At 56.2% G+C, this 19,876-nt stretch overlaps 1 protein-coding gene across 4 annotated transcripts; it reads right to left on the minus strand.

The window, feature by feature from the left end:
- Positions 1 to 1,118: 1,118 nt before the first annotated feature.
- TRPV2 (transient receptor potential cation channel subfamily V member 2) lies at positions 1,119 to 18,163 on the minus strand. Of its 4 annotated transcripts, XM_032320953.1 has the most exons (15): positions 17,583 to 18,159; positions 15,770 to 16,071; positions 14,173 to 14,306; positions 12,548 to 12,841; positions 11,294 to 11,592; positions 9,475 to 9,648; positions 8,934 to 9,089; positions 8,214 to 8,309; positions 7,269 to 7,339; positions 6,744 to 6,909; positions 5,633 to 5,699; positions 5,185 to 5,525; positions 3,962 to 4,089; positions 3,008 to 3,087; positions 1,164 to 1,359 (listed from the first exon to the last, which is right to left on the minus strand). In XM_032320953.1, the coding sequence occupies exons 2-15, from the start codon at positions 15,967 to 15,969 to the stop codon at positions 1,265 to 1,267; spliced, it is 2,301 nt and encodes a 766-aa protein (XP_032176844.1). In that variant the 5' UTR covers positions 15,970 to 16,071; positions 17,583 to 18,159; the 3' UTR covers positions 1,164 to 1,264. The 4 variants fall into 4 exon arrangements, with proteins under 4 accessions (XP_032176843.1, XP_032176846.1, XP_032176845.1 ...); XM_032320952.1 differs by lacking the exon at positions 3,008 to 3,087 and having other exon boundaries at positions 1,119 to 1,359; positions 17,583 to 18,162; XM_032320955.1 differs by lacking the exons at positions 3,008 to 3,087; positions 5,185 to 5,525; positions 5,633 to 5,699 and having other exon boundaries at positions 1,119 to 1,359; positions 17,583 to 18,163.
- Between the last annotated feature and the right edge of the window lie 1,713 nt (positions 18,164 to 19,876).

Genomic DNA, 19,876 nt, shown 5'->3' on the forward strand with positions numbered 1-19,876 from the left:
ACACACCATGCTTGAAACCCTGCGGAGCCTTGGCAGGCAGCAAGCATTCATAAAATAGTAGCTGCTTTTCGTTCTTCGGGCTGCCTGTCTCACTTTCCCCACGGCCATTGCCGAATATCCGCGGAGCCTTTCAGAACGCCTGCGCGCCGGCAGCTCGCATCACTCCCCTTGAGAATGACCTCTAAGGAGCGAGCAGACGTGTCAGCTGAAACCGCTTCCATCCCCTCTGCCCCTTCTCTCCTGATTCCTTAGGACTCCTGTATCCGTTCCCCAACCCACCAGCGATGGAAACCTCTCCCACTCCACGAATGCTCTCCTTTCAGCCTTTGCACATGCTGCGGCCTCTGCCACTTAAAAGCCATTCGGTGCAATCGCATTTTATAAACGCTCATTACTCTGAGGGAGAGCAGTTCGTCTGGACGAGAAAACTGGAAAAGCTATCGCGAGCCAACTTTCTGGTCTTAGAATTTTAAGGATTTTAATGGTGGGGCGGGGGCTTCCAGCAAAAGCCAAGTCAGGGGGTTAAATAAACAGGTTCCTCGGTCTGCCCGAAGAATTTGATAAAAGTCCTAAGGAGAGCATGGGGGGGGGGGGGCGGAGTGGCCAGCAAGGGTATCAGGGAAGAGGTGTCTGGAAATTCGGGGTCAAAACCGTGGAGGACTTGGGGAGGCCAGCTAGGGCGTCCTGTGGGCATTGAAGGAGCCTCTTAAGCCTTCAGGGCACAGAAACACCCTAAGATGTTTCTTTTCCTTTTCCATCTTAGGAAGACCCCTCTGCCTGCCCTGCAGAACAGCTTGGAGGGGTAGGAACTGAGCAGGCAGCCCAGAAGAGAAAGAAGCTAGTACTCCAGGGCCTGAAGGAAGCCATGGAGCTCCAAAGCTTTGAAAGAGATCTTGGAGGTGGCTTTAAGGGATGTCCGGAAGCTATGGGAGAGGAAGGAGCGGTGGCTGTGTTTCCTTTGTCTATCAACGCATATCTGTCATGACAGCGGGCACAGCACCCAGGAAAAGGACCACCCTGGGGCTGGGAGTCCCCTGTGCCTGAGTGAGGCTGAGAGTAGCCCAGCCCCAGACAGAGAAATGCTCACCGAGAAGTGCAGATTGTCAACCAGCCCAGGAGCCCATGAACTTCACTTAAATAATGTTTCCAGGAGAGTTAGTGATAAGAAAATATTTATTTACATTTGCCACCGAAGTTCCCTGGAGGTCCAGAGCCACCAGGTAGGGCTGGGAAGGTCCCCTGACTCTGTCCTGAATCTGGGCCATTACTGGGACTTTAAAAGCTGGAGGGGTAGCTGATCTTCCTCTGAGGCAGTGTCCTCCTCTACTTGGGAGGCTGGGGCCGGATTCTTCAAGGTGCCTGTAAAAAGGATGGAGAGCACTGTGGCTTGGCCCTTGGGCTCTGTCCCCAGGAGGACAAACAGGAGGCGGCCACAGCCATGAAAGCACATACTCTGTGTACAGCGGGTAATCCCGAAGTCCCCAACAATCCCTCTCTCTACCTCCCCCTTCCATAAGCATTTCCTGAACTCCTTCCAGAAGTTCAACGTTCCTTGTGGTAGAAATCAGGACACCTGAGACTTGCTGAAGAGCTGGAGGGAAGTGGGAAGTAGGTGTTCAGGGAGCTCTGAGGGAACCCAAGCTGTAAGGAAGGCAGCAGATTTGGACACCCAGAGGAGCGGGAATGACACTTCCACAGAGAGCCAGGGAAAGCAAAGAACAGGGAGCACCGTGCAGGGACCGGCTGTTCCATGGAGGGAGGTGTTGGAAATGGGCGGGATTATAGCATTGGATCTTCACCTCCGCACTGAGGAGTGAGTCCTTCCTAGCAGTGGGAGGCGAGGAGTGTGGGCCTCGTGTAGTTTCTGTCCGCCTCAGAGAGAGAAGCCCAGAGCAGAAAGACTTGTCTAAAGGAGAGGGTGCAGCCCTGAGCCCAGCAGTGGTGCAGAAGGGAGAGAAATGAGGGGACGGGGCAGAGGGGTGAGTGGCTGCCTGGGAGGAGGACATTGAGCAGAGACCTTCAAGGCCTCCTGCCTGAGTGAGGAGGTGTGGGATTGTACACACACTACCTGGTAGGATAACCCCATGGCCGTTCCTATCAGGAATTTCCAGTTGGAAGCCCCAGCTGGCGATGGTATGGGATTGGGGTGTGGAATTCTTGGGGCAAGATGAGGGGCAAGGTGACTTTCAGAGTCTCAGCATTAAAGTGACAGAGTGGCAGGACTCAGGGGAAGGGAGACAAAAAGAGGGCAGGCAGAAAACCTGTGGGTTTGTGAGGGCCATCGTCACCTGGTCACCAGGGACCTAGGAGCCTGGGAGACTAGCAGGCTTTGGAGCCAGAGTCTGGAGGAGTCCCCCCTACACAGGAGCCAGAGGTGATGCAGGTGCTGTCGTGGGGAGGGTTTGAAGTGGGAGCTACTAATGATTCCAGAAAGGACATACTGTGGAGAAAGTTAAGCCTCGGAACAGGCCTCAGGGTAGAGACAGGAGGGGCTGTCCCCACACTAGAATGGACAAGACGCAGTCCACGACAGTGAGGAAGAGCATCAGAAGTGATTTCTCAGGGCTGTGGGGACTGGGGGCTCCTGTAGCCGGGGAAAGCTGGGGATCAACAGGACTGGCCTATCAGTGGGGGCTCAGGGAGATGACCCTGAAGCTGCGGGATAGGGAGGGGGCCCTCTCTAACCTGCTCTCCAGCTGGGTCCCCAGGCTCAGCCCAGGGCTGGCGCTGGAGGGCCCGCTGAATAGGCCCAGAGGCCGGTGGTGCGGGCAGGATTAGGGCTGGAGGCGGGAGGCACCAACAGCTTCAGAGTGTCTCCCAGGTGACTGTCTGAAACAGGCCAGTAAGGAGGTGGGAGTAGAGAAGAAAGGTGGGAAGTGCTTCTTAGTGCGGCAAGCCTTGGACACCGGGGAGGTCCTGGCCTAGGCTCTCCATGGCTGTGTGGCCAAGCAGACTCTCTCTGTCTCTCTCTCTCCAGGGCAGGACTCCGGCCACCACCGCTACTCACCAGGGACGGCTGGCCCTGACGGCTCCTCACAAAGGGACGGCAGTGTCTGTTCCCACGAGGCCCAGTTCACCTCCTCCACCCTGAGGGCCACAGAGCAGCTTTGAGGCTCCGGGAAGCCACCTGTGCCACATGCTCCGCCCCAGGAGAGGGGCGCATGGAGACACAGGGTAGACACAGGGACTGAGAGGAAGATGGGCTGTGGCCACCCCTTCTCCCCAGACACTGAGCCACCCACCATCCCACTGTGCATTTGCCCCCAGGCTCTCTCTCCCGTGGAAGACTTTGTTTTCCGTGGGAGGGTTGTTGCCTCCGTGACAGAGCAGACCAGCCGGGCCAAGGCTAGTGTGCTGTAACCTGAGGGTCCCTCTAGCTTCCTGGCCTCCTAACTGTTCCCCATTTCAGGCCACGGAGTAGGTCAGGAACAGCCAGAGAGGGGACAGGCAGTAAGTGGCAGGCCTGGGCTTATGAGATCCAGCATCCCTGACCTCGCCTGCCTGGGGCAGAGTGTCTGGTGCTCCTAGGCCCTGCCTTTCCCACCAGGCCTGACTCCTGGCAGCTGTCCCCTGGCTTTTAAGAGGGTACGGCTGAAGAAAAATAAAAGAGAGAGTAAGGCTGGGGGCGCCAGTCAGGAGAGCATGTGACTCTTGACCTCCCAGTCATGAGTTCGAGCCCCACATTGGGTACAGAGATTACTAAATAAAAAATTTTTAGGAAGAGTAAGGCTGGGGGCACCTGGGTGACTCAGTGGGTTAAGCCTCTGCCTTTGGCTCAGGTCCTGATCTCAGGGTCTTGGGATCGAGCCCCACATCGGGCTCTCTGCTCGGCAGGGGGCCTGCTTCCCTCTCTCTCTCTGCCTGCCTCTCTGCCTACTTGTGACCTCTGTCTGTCAAATTAAAAAAAATAAATAAATAAAGAGTAAGGCTGGCCTGCCCCACAGCAGCCTCCCTCCCTCACCTGAAGCACCAGCGCTCATCGGGGCTGCCATCCGGCCTGGTGCCAACAGTCAGCTTCACACCGGCCCGCTGCTTCTTCCTCCTGCACCACCAGTAGCCATTCTCCATCTCCAGGACGGAGATGGCTTTCTGCGGACAAAGGACACATGAGACAGTAGCCAGGAGGATACCTCACAGCACTTGACAGTATAACCCAGGGTCTGCTACACAGGTGGATATAGTCTAGCTCCAACATTTGATTACCTGAGGGATGGAAGCCCCCTCAGGACTCCCCTCCCCCAATCTCAGTTTCCCCACTTGCAGGTGGACGGGTGTCGATAAGTCAGCCCATAATGTGTGCTCAACAATGACTTGGAGAGTTACAGATTCCAGAATTCCACACCACGAGGTGCAGGGACCTGTCTGCTCTGCCCACACGGAGTCTGCCCCCTGGCATGGGAGGGAATTAGGTGGGGCATGGAACTTGCAGCCCCAAGGTTGATGGTGAATCGGTGAGAGTCCAGCTTCCCAGCAAGGCTCTCGGAGCACCAACTGCCCGCCCCCACCCCCACCCTTCTCTGGAGAAGAAGCAGCTACTACTTTCAAGGTAGGTGGGTGTCACACCAGCCCCAGCTACAGGGACCTCTGCGCCCCAACTCCCGCAGACTGGCCGGTCCCAGGACCGCACGTCCTGCCTCACCCACCAAGGCGACCCCACCAACCGTATGAGAAACACAGAAGGTGAGCTACATGAGGGCAAGGATTCGATCTCGTTCTCTGCCGTGTGGTTCGCACCTAGAACCGAGCCGAGCCTCACGGTAAGCTCTCGGGAAGTTCTTGATCACGATCAAGATCACGATCCTGATTAACATACGGAGCCCTGGGGCACCTGGGTGGCTCAGTTGGTTAAGCAGCTGCCTTCGGCTCAGGTCATGATCCCAGCGTCCTGGGATCGAGTCCCACATCGGGCTCCTTGCTCGGCAGGGAGCCTGCTTCTCCCTCTGTCTCTGCCTACCACTCTGTCTGCCTATGCTCGCTCTCCGTCTCTCTCTCTGACAAATAAAAATAAAATCTTAAAAAAAAAAAAAACAAAAAACATACGGAGCCCCCACTAGGTGCCAGGCACCATCCCAAGGGCTCTAGATCTGTGAGCTTTCTCGATCCTCACAACAGCCCCCGGAAGGAAAGCGTAGGTGAGGGGAGCCCAGACTGCAGATCGTGGGGGAGGGGAGCCGCCCTCAGCACCTGCAGCTTCCAGATGCTCCAGCTGTCGGAGGCAACACTGTTGACAGTCTCGCTCATGAGGGCAATGAGCATGTTGAGCAGCAGGATGTAAGTCAGCAGCACGTAGGCCAGCAGCAGCAGGAGCACGACCCCGCGGAAGCGCAGCTGGTCCTGGAAGGCCAGCTCACCCATGCCGATCGTGAACTTGAACAGCTCCAAGGAAGCGTCCAGGATGCCGCCATATGGGGTGGAGCTGCCTTCCTCCTCTGTCCCTCCTGCCCCAGGCTGTGCTGCTGCCTCCGTGACATTGGGGCCCCTGGGGCCCCTGGGGTCCTGGGCTTCCCGGCTCAGGCTCACCAGGGCTGCCGGAGGGAGGAAGGAGGGATCCTCAGCCTGGGGAGGCCGGGGGCAGCCTCCAGGGCATACGGACCGGGCAAGGGCTGGGCAGGGGCTAGAGGGGCGCCTTTACCTACAGCGAAGCCAAAAAGGAAGACTAAATAGACGAGCAGGAAGCGGAGCAGGTCCCGCAGGATGACCTAGAACACACAAGTGCATCCAGGAGCTGGGGGAGGGGTGTGTGGGCCGTTGGGCCCGACCCCTGACCCCTGCCTCGGCCCACACCACCCACACACACACAAAGGTGTGCATACACGAGGCCTCGAGGAGCCACATGGAGTAGACCAGTCTTTAAAGAAACCTAATCGGGGGGCGCCTGGGTGGCTCAGTGAGTTAAGCCTCTGCCTTTGGCTCTGGTCCATGATCTCAGGGTCCTGGGATGGAGCCCCAAATTGGGCTTTCTGCTCAGCAGGGAGCCTGCTTCTCCCTGTCTCTAAGCCTGCCTCTCTGCCTACTTGTGCTCTCTCTCTCTGTGTCAAATAAATAAATACATAATCTTTAAAAAAAAAAAAAAAGAAAGAAAGAAAGAAATCTAATCAGGGGTGCCTGGACGGCTCAGTCAGTTAGGTGTCCAACTCTGGATTTCATCTCAGGGTCATGAGATCGAGCCCCCAGTCTGCTTAAGATTCTCTCTCTCCCTCTGCCCCCTCCCACTCAGTGTCTCTCTCAAAAAACCTCCCAAAACCATAGAGCAATGTGTAATCTCATCTGTCTCTCTGAGTGTTTTCACTTCCCCTACCACAATGTGCCCTGCAGCAGGACTGATGAGTTGCCCATTTTGTTAGCGACCAAAGGAGCATATTCCAATGCTTTAGAACAGGGCCTGGCCCACAGGACACACTTCCCAAACTTTTGCTGATTACGTAAATGGATGCAGAAAAGTCCACGGGCCCAGATGTTCCAGGACACAGGCATGCAGACGAGCTCCTGTGCACCGTGTCTGCCCCTGGGCTGTGCAAAGATGCACGTCCTCCCTGGGGGTCACATGTCTACTTAACCCGTGCAGAGCTCTGACCCCTGAGGACAGGTGCCTGCACACTCATGCTCTGGCTTGCACTCCGAGAGCGCCTGGCCAGGTGAGCCGTGGAGGAGGGCACCTGTCCACTGAAGCCCAGAGGAGCCCTGCTGGAGGGGTGCCCAGCTTTGTCTGCTCAGGCTACTCCAGGGCCACCCCCGTCTCTCACCTTCTGGATCATGACACTGTAGATGCCCGTGTGTTGCAAGCCACGTGTATAGTAAAGCAGGTTGAGCCAGCCCAGCACCAGCGAGGACACAAGCAGGGGCAGGTACCACTCCACGGCCAGGAAGCACAGCACCTGGGACAGCACCGTGAGCAGGGCCTGGACCAGGCTGTGCAGGGACAGAATCTGGGTCAGTTTGCAGGCTGACCCCTGGCTAGGCTCCCCCTGACCCCCACTGGCCAGCGCTGACCACCGCTGCTTCTCCCGCCACCTCCTGATGGATGGGAAGGCCTCCGTCTGTCTGGGACCGGACCCCATCAGGTGCAGAGCAAGCACTCAGTACGGGGAACTCTCAGGGATGGGAGCGGGAGGGCACTGGAGCCCCAGGCCAGACAGCCTGCGCTTTGGTCCTGGGCCCCTGGCACTCCCTGATGCCGGGTCCCCTCCTCTCAAGCCAGCCTGGAGCCCTTCTGCCACACCAGCCTCTCCGTGGCCTGAGACAGGGGAGGGGAGGGAGGGCCCACGTACAACAGCAGCTCAAAGTAGCTGTCCACGAAGGAGATCCAGATGAAGAGACGGCGCCTCCAGAAATACCACAGCTGTGGGAAAAGGGGCACAGGGGGTGTGAAGTTTGCTCCCCAGGCCACTGAGCACCGAGCAGCCCTGCTGCCTCACTGGGGGGCCTTAGCCCAGGCTCCCCACTGTGCCCCCAGCCTGCGAGCCTGGTTCTGCCACCTCAGGGGCTCAAGCAGCCTCTTGGACTCTGGGAGTTGTGGAACTCATGAGTCCTGCTGATAGCTGAGAGAGCTTTGAAGCCTGTTTCCAGAACGTGTCCCCCCCCCCCGCCCCGCCTCCCGCCCAGACTCCCAGACAATGCCAGGGGCCTCTGAGCTCCCCATGGATCCTGATGAAGAACTTGCTCACTACTCCTGGTGAGGGGAACAGCTCCCTCTCCTCCCCTCCCCGGTCTCTCAGGGACCCTCCTGGATGCCAGCCCACCTGGATCTGGTCCCCAAGTTCTGCCCACTCTGAGGCTCAGTTTCTCCTCAAAAGGCCTTGCTGAGGGAGTTGACCTGAGCCTGCCTGCCCCATCCTGTCTGTGGTTCCCACGTGAGGAAGGAACGGCCCAGCTAAGGGACCTAGGGGCAGGGGCTTCCAGCTCCGTTGTTTGCAGAGCAGAGTTGGCAGAGCCTGAGGAATCACAGAGGCCATGTGCAGAAAGCGCAGCAGGGAGCTGCCAGCCCCAGAACCTGAGGCCCTCAGCTGCCCTGAGGCTGGTGGGGGCCGGACTGGGTAGAGGATTCGGTTTCTGTGGTTTTCAGGGAATGAAGGGATTGTGGTTAACTCCCTGGAAGGCCCCTCCTAGTGGGATTCTACATTTGCTTCTGGGTGGTCCGGGAGCCCATAGAGTTGCGGAGTCATGGGGTCGGGGCTCGGGTTGCGGGGGGCGCGGTGAATGGGAAGAGCCCTTACCTGGCCTGCGAGGATGTAGATGCCCCCAAGCAGAATCAGGATGTGGCCAAGCAGCAGCAGGGAGTCTCCAGCAGTCACTTCCCGGGGGAAGAAGGTCTGCAGAGGAGACAGTCTGGTAGGACCTGGGGCCTGGAGTCCCCTACCAACAGGGAGACTCTCAGCTGAGGGCCGGATCTGAGCACAAGCTGTGGAGAGACGACGCAGAGCAGCACAAGAAGCGCAGGTTCAGCGGCAGGACCCCCACCCCCACCCCGGATTCTAGCCTGTCACAGAGGCACACTGACATGGTTGGTTTTGAGGGTGGGGTCTGGCGCCAGACTGCCCAGGTTCAAATCCCACCCCCCGCACTTAACAGCCTGTGTGACCCTGGGTAAGTTACTTCACCTCTCTGTGCGTCCCTTCCCTCAACTATAAACTGGAGATGGTAACAGCTGCCACCTCTGAGGGTTGTTGTGAGCAATGATTAAGTCAGTTAACGCAAGTTACTTCCTTAGAATACCATCTCCTGTATGGCGAGCCCTGGGCCAGTATCCTTGTTTTCCCCACGGTGCGGGCTTCTGTACCGTTATCCGCTGAGGCCGAGCTCAGGCTTATCACTCAAGCCGTCACAGCCTCGGTGGGAGGATCTGCAGACGGATCTAGCCACCCCACCCTCCACCATCATCCTCCAGGGTCGCTCCCAGGAGGCCTCCCCCAGAATGTGGCCCTCCTGGGCCTTGCCTTCTCCAGGGCCGGCTGGTGGTAGGCAACTAAGGTGAAGAGGACCGTGTAGATCAAGTAACACAGGAAGTTGAAGAAGAATTTGGGGATTAGCAGATCCCACTTCGCCTGCAACAGCTTGTTCAGTGGCTCTAAAATCACCATTCGGTGCCGGTCCTGGGAATGGGAATGCAAGAGCAAGGGTCAGGCTCAGGTCAGGCTCAATGTAAGGGCTGAGGGAAATGGAGGGGAGGTTGGGGGGCAAATGAGCCCTCCCCACCGACCTCCACCCCACCCACATGGTTGTGGGTTGACCGAGCGCCTCATCCTCCAGCCCCAAGCAGGGGCCAGTCAACAGGCCGCCTGTGGTTGCCCCCAGGCCCCCAGCCTGCTCCGCAGGTCAGGTGGGACTGGGGTGTGGAAGGAGCATGGGCCGGGGGGGCCACATCCCCAGTGGCACAGTCCCAGGGCAGCTTTGGTCCCCCGGGCAGCGCTGACGTGTGGACCTTGCAGGGAGCTGGGCCAGGTCCCCTTACGCGCACCTCTGTCCCCCTGGGCTCACCGGGCTTCTGCAATGAAAGGCGATGATCTCCAGCACTGAGTTCTCCTCCCAGCTGTCCACAGAGGCCAGGTCATACAATGACACCCGGACTGGCCCGTAGCACCACTCCGTAAACTTGCGGGAAAGTGACTGGCACGGCTCTGGGAACTCCCGCTGCAAGATGTGCCTGAAAATCTGCAGTGGGGGTGTGGGCACATGAGCTTGGCCTGCATGGCTACCTCCTAGCATTGACCTTGGGTAGGGAGAAGGGGTGGCTGGGAAACAGCACACCGCAGAGCTGCCCCCCACCTGCAGAGCTGCACACAGACACACGCACACACCCAGACACACGGGTCCTTGTGCGTATGAGTGCTCACACATCCTACACGCTCAGCCACGATATAAACACTCCCATCCACTCACATATGCCCAGGTCTCAGGGAACCTGGCTCTTCCTTTCCCACTCCTGTCCCGAGGCCTCTTTCCTGGACTCCCTACTGGCAGAGGGACCACCAGCCCAGGGCTCCTGGAGGCCCCCTGAGATCTGAGCTACACAGATGTGTACACTTCTGTGGTCAGAGCTCAGAGCTTCCGACATACTAGAAAGCATCCCTAAGTCGAACAGGTTAAGAAGTAATTTGGTTTTGGCGTGCCTGGCTGAGTCAGTTGGTGAAGCATGTGGCCTTTGATCTCAGGGTCATGAGTTCAAGCCCCATGCTGGGTGTAGCGATCACTTAAAAAAGAAGAAGCCAGGCACCTTGATGGCTCAGTCGGCTGGACGTCTGAGTTTGGCTCAAGTGATGATCTCAGGGTCCTGGGATTGAGTCCTGCATCAGGCTCCCTGTTCAACGAGGAGTCCGCTTCTCCCTTTCCCTCTGCCCCTCCCCCTTGCTCATTTTCTCTTTCTCAAATAAATAAAAATCTTTAAAAAAAAGAGAGAGATAGAAAAGCAACTTGGTTTTACAAATGAGTAATGGGGAAAGGAAAGGCCACCCAGCCATGCCTCTGGACAACAAAGGGAAGTTCCCTTTGGAACCCAGGTTCCCCAGGAATCTTGGGGAATAAAATAGTAAAACTTCCATTTATGTTTTTTTAATCTTAACCCTTAAAAAGGCCTGTGTTCGAAGCATGGGGCCCTGTGTAAAAGGAACAGGTTGCCCACCGTGAAGCCCCGCTGATAATTAGGCTCAGACAACCTACTGGTTGTCATTTGAAAAAAAAGTAGAGCTGAGTCATGCTTCCTTTTTGTACCAAAATAACTTCCAGACAAATCAGTTTTAGGCATTAAAAATAAAACTGCAAAGTCTGGAGGAAAATATGGATACAGAATATCTATGTATATGGACACACACAAGCTTTTATATATATACATGTATATATGTGTGTATACACACACACACACACACACACACAGCCTTATAGAAGGTATTAAACAGTACCAAAACCAAGGAATTTTAAAGGAGAAGATAATTAGAATTGTGTATATATAGGAAAATGTAAAAATTCTGCAGGGCAAAAATCTCAAAAGAAATGCTTTTATGGGGGCGCCTGGGTGGCTCACTGGGTTAAAGCCTCTGCCTTCGGTTCAGGTCATGATCTCAGGGTCCCGGGATCGAGCCCTGTGTGGGGTTTCCTGCTTAGCAGGGAGTCGGCTTCTCCCTCTTCCTCTTGTGTGCATTGTCTCCCTCTTTCAAATAAATCAATCAAATTAAAAAAAAAAGCGGGGAGACCAGTGATCTATGTAGAAGACCACTCCTGGCTCTTTCTGCAGAAAATTCAGAATAAGTCCTGTTGCTTCCTGGAAAGGTGGGGAAGGAATGGGGGCTAGCTAGGTACTCACCTCGATTTTGCCCTCCTTGGCGGCCAGCTTCAGGGGCGTGAGTCCTTGCAGATTGGGGATGTCCTCGAGCTGCACTGTGGGGCAGAGGTGGGCCCCCTCACGGAGAAGCCTGTCATACATGTCGATCACCAGGGCGCTGTTCTCGGTTGAGTTGTCTGCGATCATCACCAAGGCGTGCAGCACCGTGTTGCCGAGGGAGTCGGCCGCCTGCAGGCTGGCGGGCTGATGCTCGTTTTTTAGCAGGTAGGTCACCACCTCCCACTGGTTGGTGCACGCGGCCAGGGAGAGTGGCAGCTCGCCTGGGGGCCAAGGGGGGCAGCTTGAGCCTCAGGCCTCCCAGCTTCCACCTGTCTACTCCTTATGCTCCTAGGACAGAAGGCCAGACCTCCTTCAGGAGAGACAGCCACCCACAGGAGAGGAGGGAACGCTGCCTTAGGATCCCAGGCCCTCCCAGGTCTGTACTATGAGGGAAGACGGTCCCAGGCACTGTGGAGGGCAGCTGTGCCTTTTCCACAGGTGGCCCTGTCCAGCTCTTGACCCAAGGGAGTGGCGACCATAACTCTTTACCATCTAAAGGAGCAGAACATGGAGCGCCTAGGTGGTGCAGTCGGCTGAGCTTTTGGCTCAGGTGGTGATCTCAGGGTCATGAGATCGAGCCTCGGGCCGGGCTCCACATTCACTGCGGAGTGTGCTAAAGACTCTCTCTCCCTCTCTTTTTGCCGCTCCCCCGCCATGCTCACTTGCTCACTCTCTCTAAAATGAATAAATCTTTAAAAAATTAAAATACAGGACACCTGGGTGGCTTAGCTGTTGGGTGGCTGCCTTCCGCTCAGGTCATGATCCCGGAGTCCTGGGACCGAGTCCTGCATTAGGCTCCCCGCTCCATGGGGAGTCTGCTTCTCCCTCTGACCTTCTACCCTCTCATGCCCTCTCTCACTGTCTCTCTCAAATAAAAATAAATAAAATCTTTAAAAATAAAATAAAATAACCCTGTCTGGTCAGATTTCCCACACACCAGTTCTGCCAGCCCCTTCCCCTCCCCCTGGTCTGGGTGTGGATGTGTGGGGAGCTTCCTTGCTAAAACATCTCCTAAGACAAACTGCTTTTGCAGGCAGTCCAGTGATTAGAAGCATGAGTCCTTGGGGTCAGACAGATCTGGGTTGAAGGGCCAGCTCTGACACACATTACCCAGGTGACCTTGGACATAGCCTTAATCACCTCTGCCCCTCAATTTATCCAAGAAAGTCTCCTCACCAAAGTAGAAGCAAGTCCCCTGGCTCTTTTTCTGGAAGAAGTGTCCACAGGCCCGGGCATGTACATTGGCCCCATTCTCCACCAAGAGCTGCACACACTGCAGGCTCCTCTTCTCGATGGCAATGTGCAGGGCACTGTGGCCTCGGTAGTACTCATCTGTGCATTGGGCGTTGACCAGGGGCTGGGGATTGCCAGAGTCCCGGTCGATCTGGAGCAAGGGCAGGATGCAGGCGTTGGCTCCATCCCGAAGGTTCAACACAGCCTTCATCAGGCACGTCTTGCCCGTGGAGCCCTCTGTGGGAGAAGGAGAGGGGAAGGGGCACCAGAGTGCTCAGGTGGGGAGTCGCTGGGCTGCCCACGAGCCTGCACAGCGAGCCCACAGGGGAATAAAAAAAGATTGCCACACAGGGCTGGTGGAACCAGAGTCATGCTGCACGGTTACTAAGTCTTGAGCCAACAGGTATCCAACAGGGGGCGCCTGGGTGGCTCAGTCGTTAAGCGGCTGCCAAATCCCAGCCAGGGTGGTGGGATCAAGCCCTGCATCAGGCTCCCTGCTCACCAGGAAACCTGCTTCTCCCTCTCTCTCTCACTCCCCCTGCTTGTGCTCCCTCTCTCACTGTCTTTCTCTGTCTGTCAAATAAATAAAGAAAATCTTTAAAAATAAATAAATAAATAAAATACCTACAGATATGACTTAATTTCTGTCTCAAAGATAAGTTTCTAAGACATAATTTGTTGTACGTGCAACACAGTCTACACAAGACCATTCAGAGCTACGTTAGGTGGCTCTACCCCTTAATGGCTCTGTCTCCTTGGGCAGGTCACACGGCCTTTCTTAACCTCAGTTTTCCTGGCTGTAAAATGGGACTATTCCAGGGTTGTTCTAAGGGCCCAACCTTATATATAGAATTTTTAGCACCCAGAGGGCCTGGCACAGAGTATGTGGAGGCCAAAAACGACACACAACCTTAAATGGCCATCATTAAGGAATTCATTAACTAAACTGTGGTAAATGTACACAACGGAAACCTCTGTGGTTGAAAAAGTGACTGACTTAGAGGTCTGTGTACTGAAGTGGAAATTAGGAGATGTAGCATATGGCACGATCCATCACGTAAGTATGTACCTAATATATTTAAACACTTTGAAAAGATAGACGTCAAATCATTAATGTGGATGCGGGATGTCCTTCTCTTTTACCCTCAGCTTTATACATGCCATTACTACCTGAATCTTCTAGAATACACAAATCTTGTTTTTCTAACCAGACCAAGATACTTTGATCTGGGGCAAAAAATGTTCTGAGATGGGTCAAGTGTATGGTATGTGTATTACACCTCAACAACGCTGTTATACAAAAAGAAAAGAAAAAGAAAACAATGTACCGCGGAAGCCTGTGAGTATCCATTTGGCTAATGAAATGGGCTGAGGACGGCAGAGGTAGGCCAGGAGCCCGTGGGGTGGGTGGATATGGGAGGCACAGCCATGACCAAAACGAGGCTTTCAGGCTGGAGGGTTGCTGAGAAGTGCCCCTTGGCTCTTGACCAAGGCCAAGGCCAACCCGTCTGCCAAGTCTCGGCACAGCGGTCAGGGCGCAGGGGCTCTGGTCCGCAGGACAGACCTACCTGTGTACTCTGGGTCGGTGAGGTACTTGCTGGTCCGGGACAGGTACTCTGGTAACCCAGCCAGATCCTTGGGGACACCCCGGGCAACCGCGCTGAAGAGCCGATCACGGTCAAAGCGGTTTGGGTCCGGCTGGCTGTGGGGATATGACTTGTGTCTGGTGCTATGGAAGAACCATGGCCCCCTCGGGAAGCCCCCATTCTAGGGAGCCCTTTCATGGAGTCCTGTGTGCACCTTGCAGGCTCATGAGCCTGGGGGAGCCTTTCTGAGGAGCTCTTCCTCCCAGGGCAGACCGAGGACTCACTGAGAGGCCCGAGAAAGGGAGACGGGCCTGTCCGTCTGTCCGGGGCACTAACCCCCAGCACCCCCATGACTCCAGGCAGAGCAAATGGAGTCTGGTCTCAGTATCAGGTGCTTATCATTTGCTGGTTGACTTGATGATTTCACAACAGGCTCCTGATCCCAGAGGGAGGATTTCCGCACAGGAACGTGTCATGCCCTTGACCTGGAATCCGGGTCGGGATGGGACCACATGTGCAGAACTGGAGCTCACGTGGAGGGGGAGGGGTGTCTAACTAACTCCAGACCCTGACTGCTAACCTCCAGGCAGAGTCTAGGCTAGGCAGACAGAGGTTTCTCAGAGACATGGGGGCCCAGCGCTGAAACCTATCAGATGCTCGCCAGAGTTTGACTGAGAAGCCACATTTTGGGGAAATGCTATAACTCTTTAGCATTTAGAAGTTTCTGGTGACAGGGAAGGGGAAGGAGCTGGGGACCCCTCCTGGGGATGCCCCCCATACTGGGGGCTCCTGGAACCATGGTCAGCAGATATGAAGGGACAAACAAAGGTGGGGGACTCTCTGATTCCCTGGAGAGTCTCAGGTTCTTGCTTCACCAAGGAAGGTTTTGGTGACTCTGATGAATGGGGGATTGTTGGGCTCAGTCATGTGTTAAAGCTATAGCTGTGCGACTGAGAGAGCCAGGCCCTGTCTCCTCCACGGCAGGAAGCTGGGTGTCCGCCTGGCCTGGCCAGACACACCCTCATCTCCCCAGCAGGCCACGTGGCTACACCATGACTGAGAGGGCCGTGCGGGTGACTAGGGAGCCCTATGGGCAGTCCGGCTGGGGGAATTGGCCATTTGGACAAAACACTTCCTGTCACAGGGTGGCATCACCGTCTTGGAGTAGGGCAGCCCAGCGAGAGCACAGACTGGGCAGTGCGGGGCCTATTCTGCCTGTCAGGGAGGCTCCCCGGCTCCCAGAAGCCTCATGCACATCCTCTCCTGGACTGGTCTGAATCTGACCATGGCCTTCCAACACCAGTGATACGGCGGGGGAGGGCAGCGGTGGTCTCCGGACTGGGCAGCCAAGGGCTGGTGCCCCATTTCAGGCACAAGGATGGAGGAAGGTGCTTTCCTGACGGGGTCCTGCCTTGTCAGCCTCATGCATCGGACTTCACACCGAGGGGGGAGACTGGGCAAACCACACACATACCCGAAGGGCACTGGGGCTGGGCCAGGCCACCAAATCTGACTCAGGGTCTTCCACTGGAGGTGAGCACCCCCCCGCTCTGAGTCCCACCCCCGTTTGATGCCTCACCTGACACCTGCTGGTTTGCGGTACTTGAGGTTCACTTTGATCTGAGGGGAGGACTTCCGGTCCTCCCCCTGGAATGGCGACTCCATGGGGGGTGGCCCATCCCCATGGCCAGGCTTTTCTCTGTCCACCTCACCGCCATCTTCTTGGTCTCCATCCCATGTCTGGAGCCTGAAAGCCGGAGGGCTGGAGGGCGAGGCCATCCTAGGGCGAGGAGGCTGCTCTGTCTGGCTCAAACCTTGGCGACAGAGCTGTCAGAAGCTCCTTCTTCTTCCCAGCCTGGGTAGGGGAGGTCCAGCTGAGGCCTGCAAAAAGAGAAGTTTAGAAGATGAGTCCAAGTAGACCCGCCCACCGAGTCAGCCCAATGGGACAGGGAATGAGCCGTGAGGGAGGCAGGCAGAGGGTGAGGAGAGAGAAGGAGGTCCCTGGTGTGAGCTTGGAACATGGGAAGTACAGGGACCCAACAGGTCTGCCTGTTGACACAGTCCCACAGGAAGGGTTGAGATTGTCCCTGACTGTCCCTCCGGGACTTCCTGGGATCTGAGAGACCACAGCTGCTGATCCAGGAAAACAAACTCTCGAGTTCACAGCATGAACCTTTTTCTACATCACATCTTGTCTAGTGGCCGATAACTCACAGCAGATAAGAGTGCCGTTGTAGGCTAGAGGCGGGTCATTTAACCTCTTGCCACAGAAACGGTTGGAAAACCAGTCTACTAAACCTCTTATTTTGTTACCAGGACGACTAAGGCCCAGAAAGGGGAAGTGACTTCCTCAAGGTGGTCAGCTGTTGGCAGACCCTGGTCCAAAACCACAGACAGCTCGCTACCATGACTTCTTCAGTTCTCAGTATCTCCCGGGGCCCATCCCTGTTTTCAGTCTGATTCATCTCTGAAGGCGTCAGATGCCACCTCTCTCTGTGATTTTGGGTCTGTGGGGGCTTCAGAGTGGGGAGGGAGACCTCTCACTGGAGACCCAAGCTCCCCCTAACAGACAAGCCCACCTCAGGTCCTAGATGGGGCTCAGGGCTTTGGCATCTCTTCACAGGAGAATCGAAACCATAGTCCCCACCGCATGGCAAGGCGTGGGGCCCCAGTAGGGGGTGCGGTTAGGGGGAAAACTATGTGCCCACCGGTGGGTAGGAACAGGAAGAAGGAATAAGAGCAAGCGGTGAGTGGGGGGACAGCTGGGTGGCAGAAGGGGGCAGGGAGCAGAGAAGAGCATGGGAAAGGAAAAGAAAGGCCAGAAGTAGAGAGGGTGGATGGTGGCAGGGCTTGGGCTGTGTCCCGTCCAGCTTCAGGCTCCCACAGCCCTCAGGGGCCTGGAGGTGGGGGTGGGGAGGCATTTTCCCACAGAAGCTGGGGAGGCTGGGACCTGGCTGACTGCCTCCACATGCAGGGTTTTTTTGTTGTTGTTATTTAGCTTGGTTTTGGTTTTTTACTTCAACGTGAGCCACCATCTTTCTGTCCAATCTGGGGCATCCTCCCCAAGCCACACACCATTTAGCCGGCGTGTGTCCCTAACCATCTCCCCTGACCCCGAGTCTGCCTCCCCGGAGGCCCCCCAGCTCACCATTGCCAAGCGTCAGCAGCAACAACTACCTGTTCAGCCCCCGCCCCCATCCTGGGGGCCTGACCCTCACCGGGTGGGAGGAAGGGGTCCAGCAGTCCAGGTGGAAGCCGGAGCCCCTCGAAGACCCTGGCTTGGGGCTGAAGAAGCAGGGAGCCCCAGCCCTCGGGCTTCGCTGTCCTGATCAGTCACTGTCGGGTCAAGGCCGCCCCCTCCCCAGATGTGCCGGGATCGCCCACCGACTTACCCGGCAGGGCGGCCGAGGCTAGGGCGCGGCGTCCGGGGCCACGGACCGCTGGGATCCCGGGCCTCCGGGGCTGCAGGGGCTGCTGGAGGAAGTGAAGCCGGGAGGGCGGCGGGCGCTGACAGCCCGGAGCCGCAGCACCTCCCCAAGTCTGCTCTGATCTCCGCCAGCGGGCTGCGGTCTCAGGGTCTCGGGGTCTCCGCACCCTCAGCGCACCCGGCCCGCCGGCATGGTGTGGGGTAGGGGGATCTCTCCCGGGTCGGGATAGGAGGGCCATCAGTGAGTGACCATTTGGACCACTGGCCACACCCTGCTCTCGGGAGACACGCCCCGCCTCCCCACCCCCACTGTCTAGCCAAGGAGGGCCCCGGTGGGGGTGGGGCAACCAGAGGCAACCCTTGGGTGCTGGGGCCTTGCCTCCGGTGGGATCCGGCATGGAGTGGGGGGTTCTTGCCCCACGGTGCTGACGTCTACCTCCTTCCGCGCCCTACCACAGGGCTTCCAGAGGCCATGTGGCTCAGACTGGGAACTGGTGGAACCCATCACTGGGCGGATAGAACGAATGCGCACGGGCCCCGGGGACAGGAGAGACGCAGCCCAGCACACGACCCTGGGAATGCACGCCATCCAACCAACTTGCAGTTTGCGGGGATTTTCCCACCTGCCGGGGCTTTCCCCCAGCCCCTCAGCCGGGGTGGGGGGTGGGGGCCTGTCAGTGGCACACTTCCTTTCGTGACAGGCGCTTCCAGCACCAACCAGCAGGGGGCGACAGGGAAGCCCCCAGGTAACGCCGAAATCATAACTCCGGGCCACGCCCTGGTAGGGAGGAATTCCACACTAAGGTTTAGGAACTCAGTCACCCTCCAAGGAGACCTAGGACACCTTCCTCTTCCCAGCTCCCTAAAATCCAGTCCCCTCCCCAAACCTACCAAATTGTCTCTTTCTGCCCGAAACAACTATTATCTCTCCTCGGGGAAACTGCAGCCATCCCCCAACTGGTCTCTCTGCTTCACACCAACCCTACCCTCCTACTCCATTCTCCCTACAGCAACTGGAAGGATCTTTGGATCTTTGGAAAACCTGATCACCCCCACTCCCCTGCTTAATCCCACCTCCCACCCCCAACCCATCGCTTCCCCTGGGCTTCAAATAAAATGCAAACTCTACACCATAACCCTGTGCAGTCTAGATGTTTTTCTCCACCTTCATCTCTCAGCGCAACCCTGTCTTGCAGGTTACACGCTAGACCTGCGCTGTCCAATTGGGTAGTCACTAACCATAGGGGCTATTTAAATGTAAATCAATTATAATGAAACAAAATTAAACATTTAGTTCTCCAGTCATGGCAGCCACATTTTGATTGCTCAATAGTCACATGTGGTTACTGGCTACCATATTGGACCGCACAGATATAGAACTTCTCCATCATTGCAGAGAATCCCAGTGGACACGTGGCTCTAGACATTGGAACGCATTTCAGTCTCTCCAGTATGCCATGCCCCTTTCTGTTGCCTCCAACCCTTGCACAAGTTGGTGCACCTGCCAGGAACAACCCTCGCTGCCCATCCCCCCCCCAAACACTGCCCTTGTTCTAGCCAACTCCTACTCATCTGTTGTCTCTCCATTTAAACATCGGTTCCTCTGGGTAGCCTTTCCTAGACCCTGGACCAGGTTGGGGGGCCCCATTATGTGCTTTCATGACACTTAGTACTTCTCTGATCATGATTCACTATCCATTATTGTTAACATCTGCCTGGCTTCACCTTTAACAATAACAGATGCCTATAAGCGCTCAGCACGGGCCAGACACTGTGCCTAGTGCTTTACATGCAACTCCCAGAGCAACCTTATTTCACAGACTGGCAAACTGAGGCTGGGCAGGGTTAGGAACCTTGTCCAAAGCCAGAGGGCTGGGATGAGACAAAGCAAGGTTTGAAATCCAGGGCCACATGCTTATACACCAAGCTCTACAACGGACAAAGTTTTGCTTTTTTTTTTTTTTTTCTCTTTTCTCCATATCCTCAGGACCCAGCAGCCTGCTTGTGCTCAAGAAGCCCCCCGCCCAAGAAGGCTTTGAATGATTGGGTGGCTAATCACAATGCAGAGGAAATTACTGTGTTGGGGAAAAACTGAGGAGTGAGTGGATACACTCACATCCTTCGGAGGCATCACCACATCAGGTGACCCTGACGACTGGGCTGAAAACCCCAGTTGCAAATGCGGTTTATAAAAAGTTCTCAGATTTAAAAAAAAAAAAAAAAGTTCTCTGATCATCAGCCATCACGGAAAGACAAATA

This window comes from Mustela erminea, chromosome 18 (genome assembly GCF_009829155.1).
Source record: "Mustela erminea isolate mMusErm1 chromosome 18, mMusErm1.Pri, whole genome shotgun sequence".
NCBI classification, from domain to species: Eukaryota; Metazoa; Chordata; class Mammalia; order Carnivora; family Mustelidae; genus Mustela; species Mustela erminea.

What these genes read in the sequence shown, in the direction of transcription:
- TRPV2 (XM_032320952.1), bottom strand. Translation starts at nt 15,969, where the DNA reads ATGGCCTCGCCCTCCAGCCCTCCGGCTTTCAGGCTCCAGACATGGGAT. An exon ending in CCTTTCATTGCAGAAGCCCG is followed by an intron (nt 9,090 to 9,474) that starts GTGAGCCCAGGG and finishes TCCCATTCCCAG; the next exon opens with GACCGGCACCGAATGGTGAT. An exon ending in GGAGCATCTGGAAGCTGCAG is followed by an intron (nt 4,090 to 5,184) that starts GTGCTGAGGGCG and finishes CTTTGTCCGCAG; the next exon opens with AAAGCCATCTCCGTCCTGGA.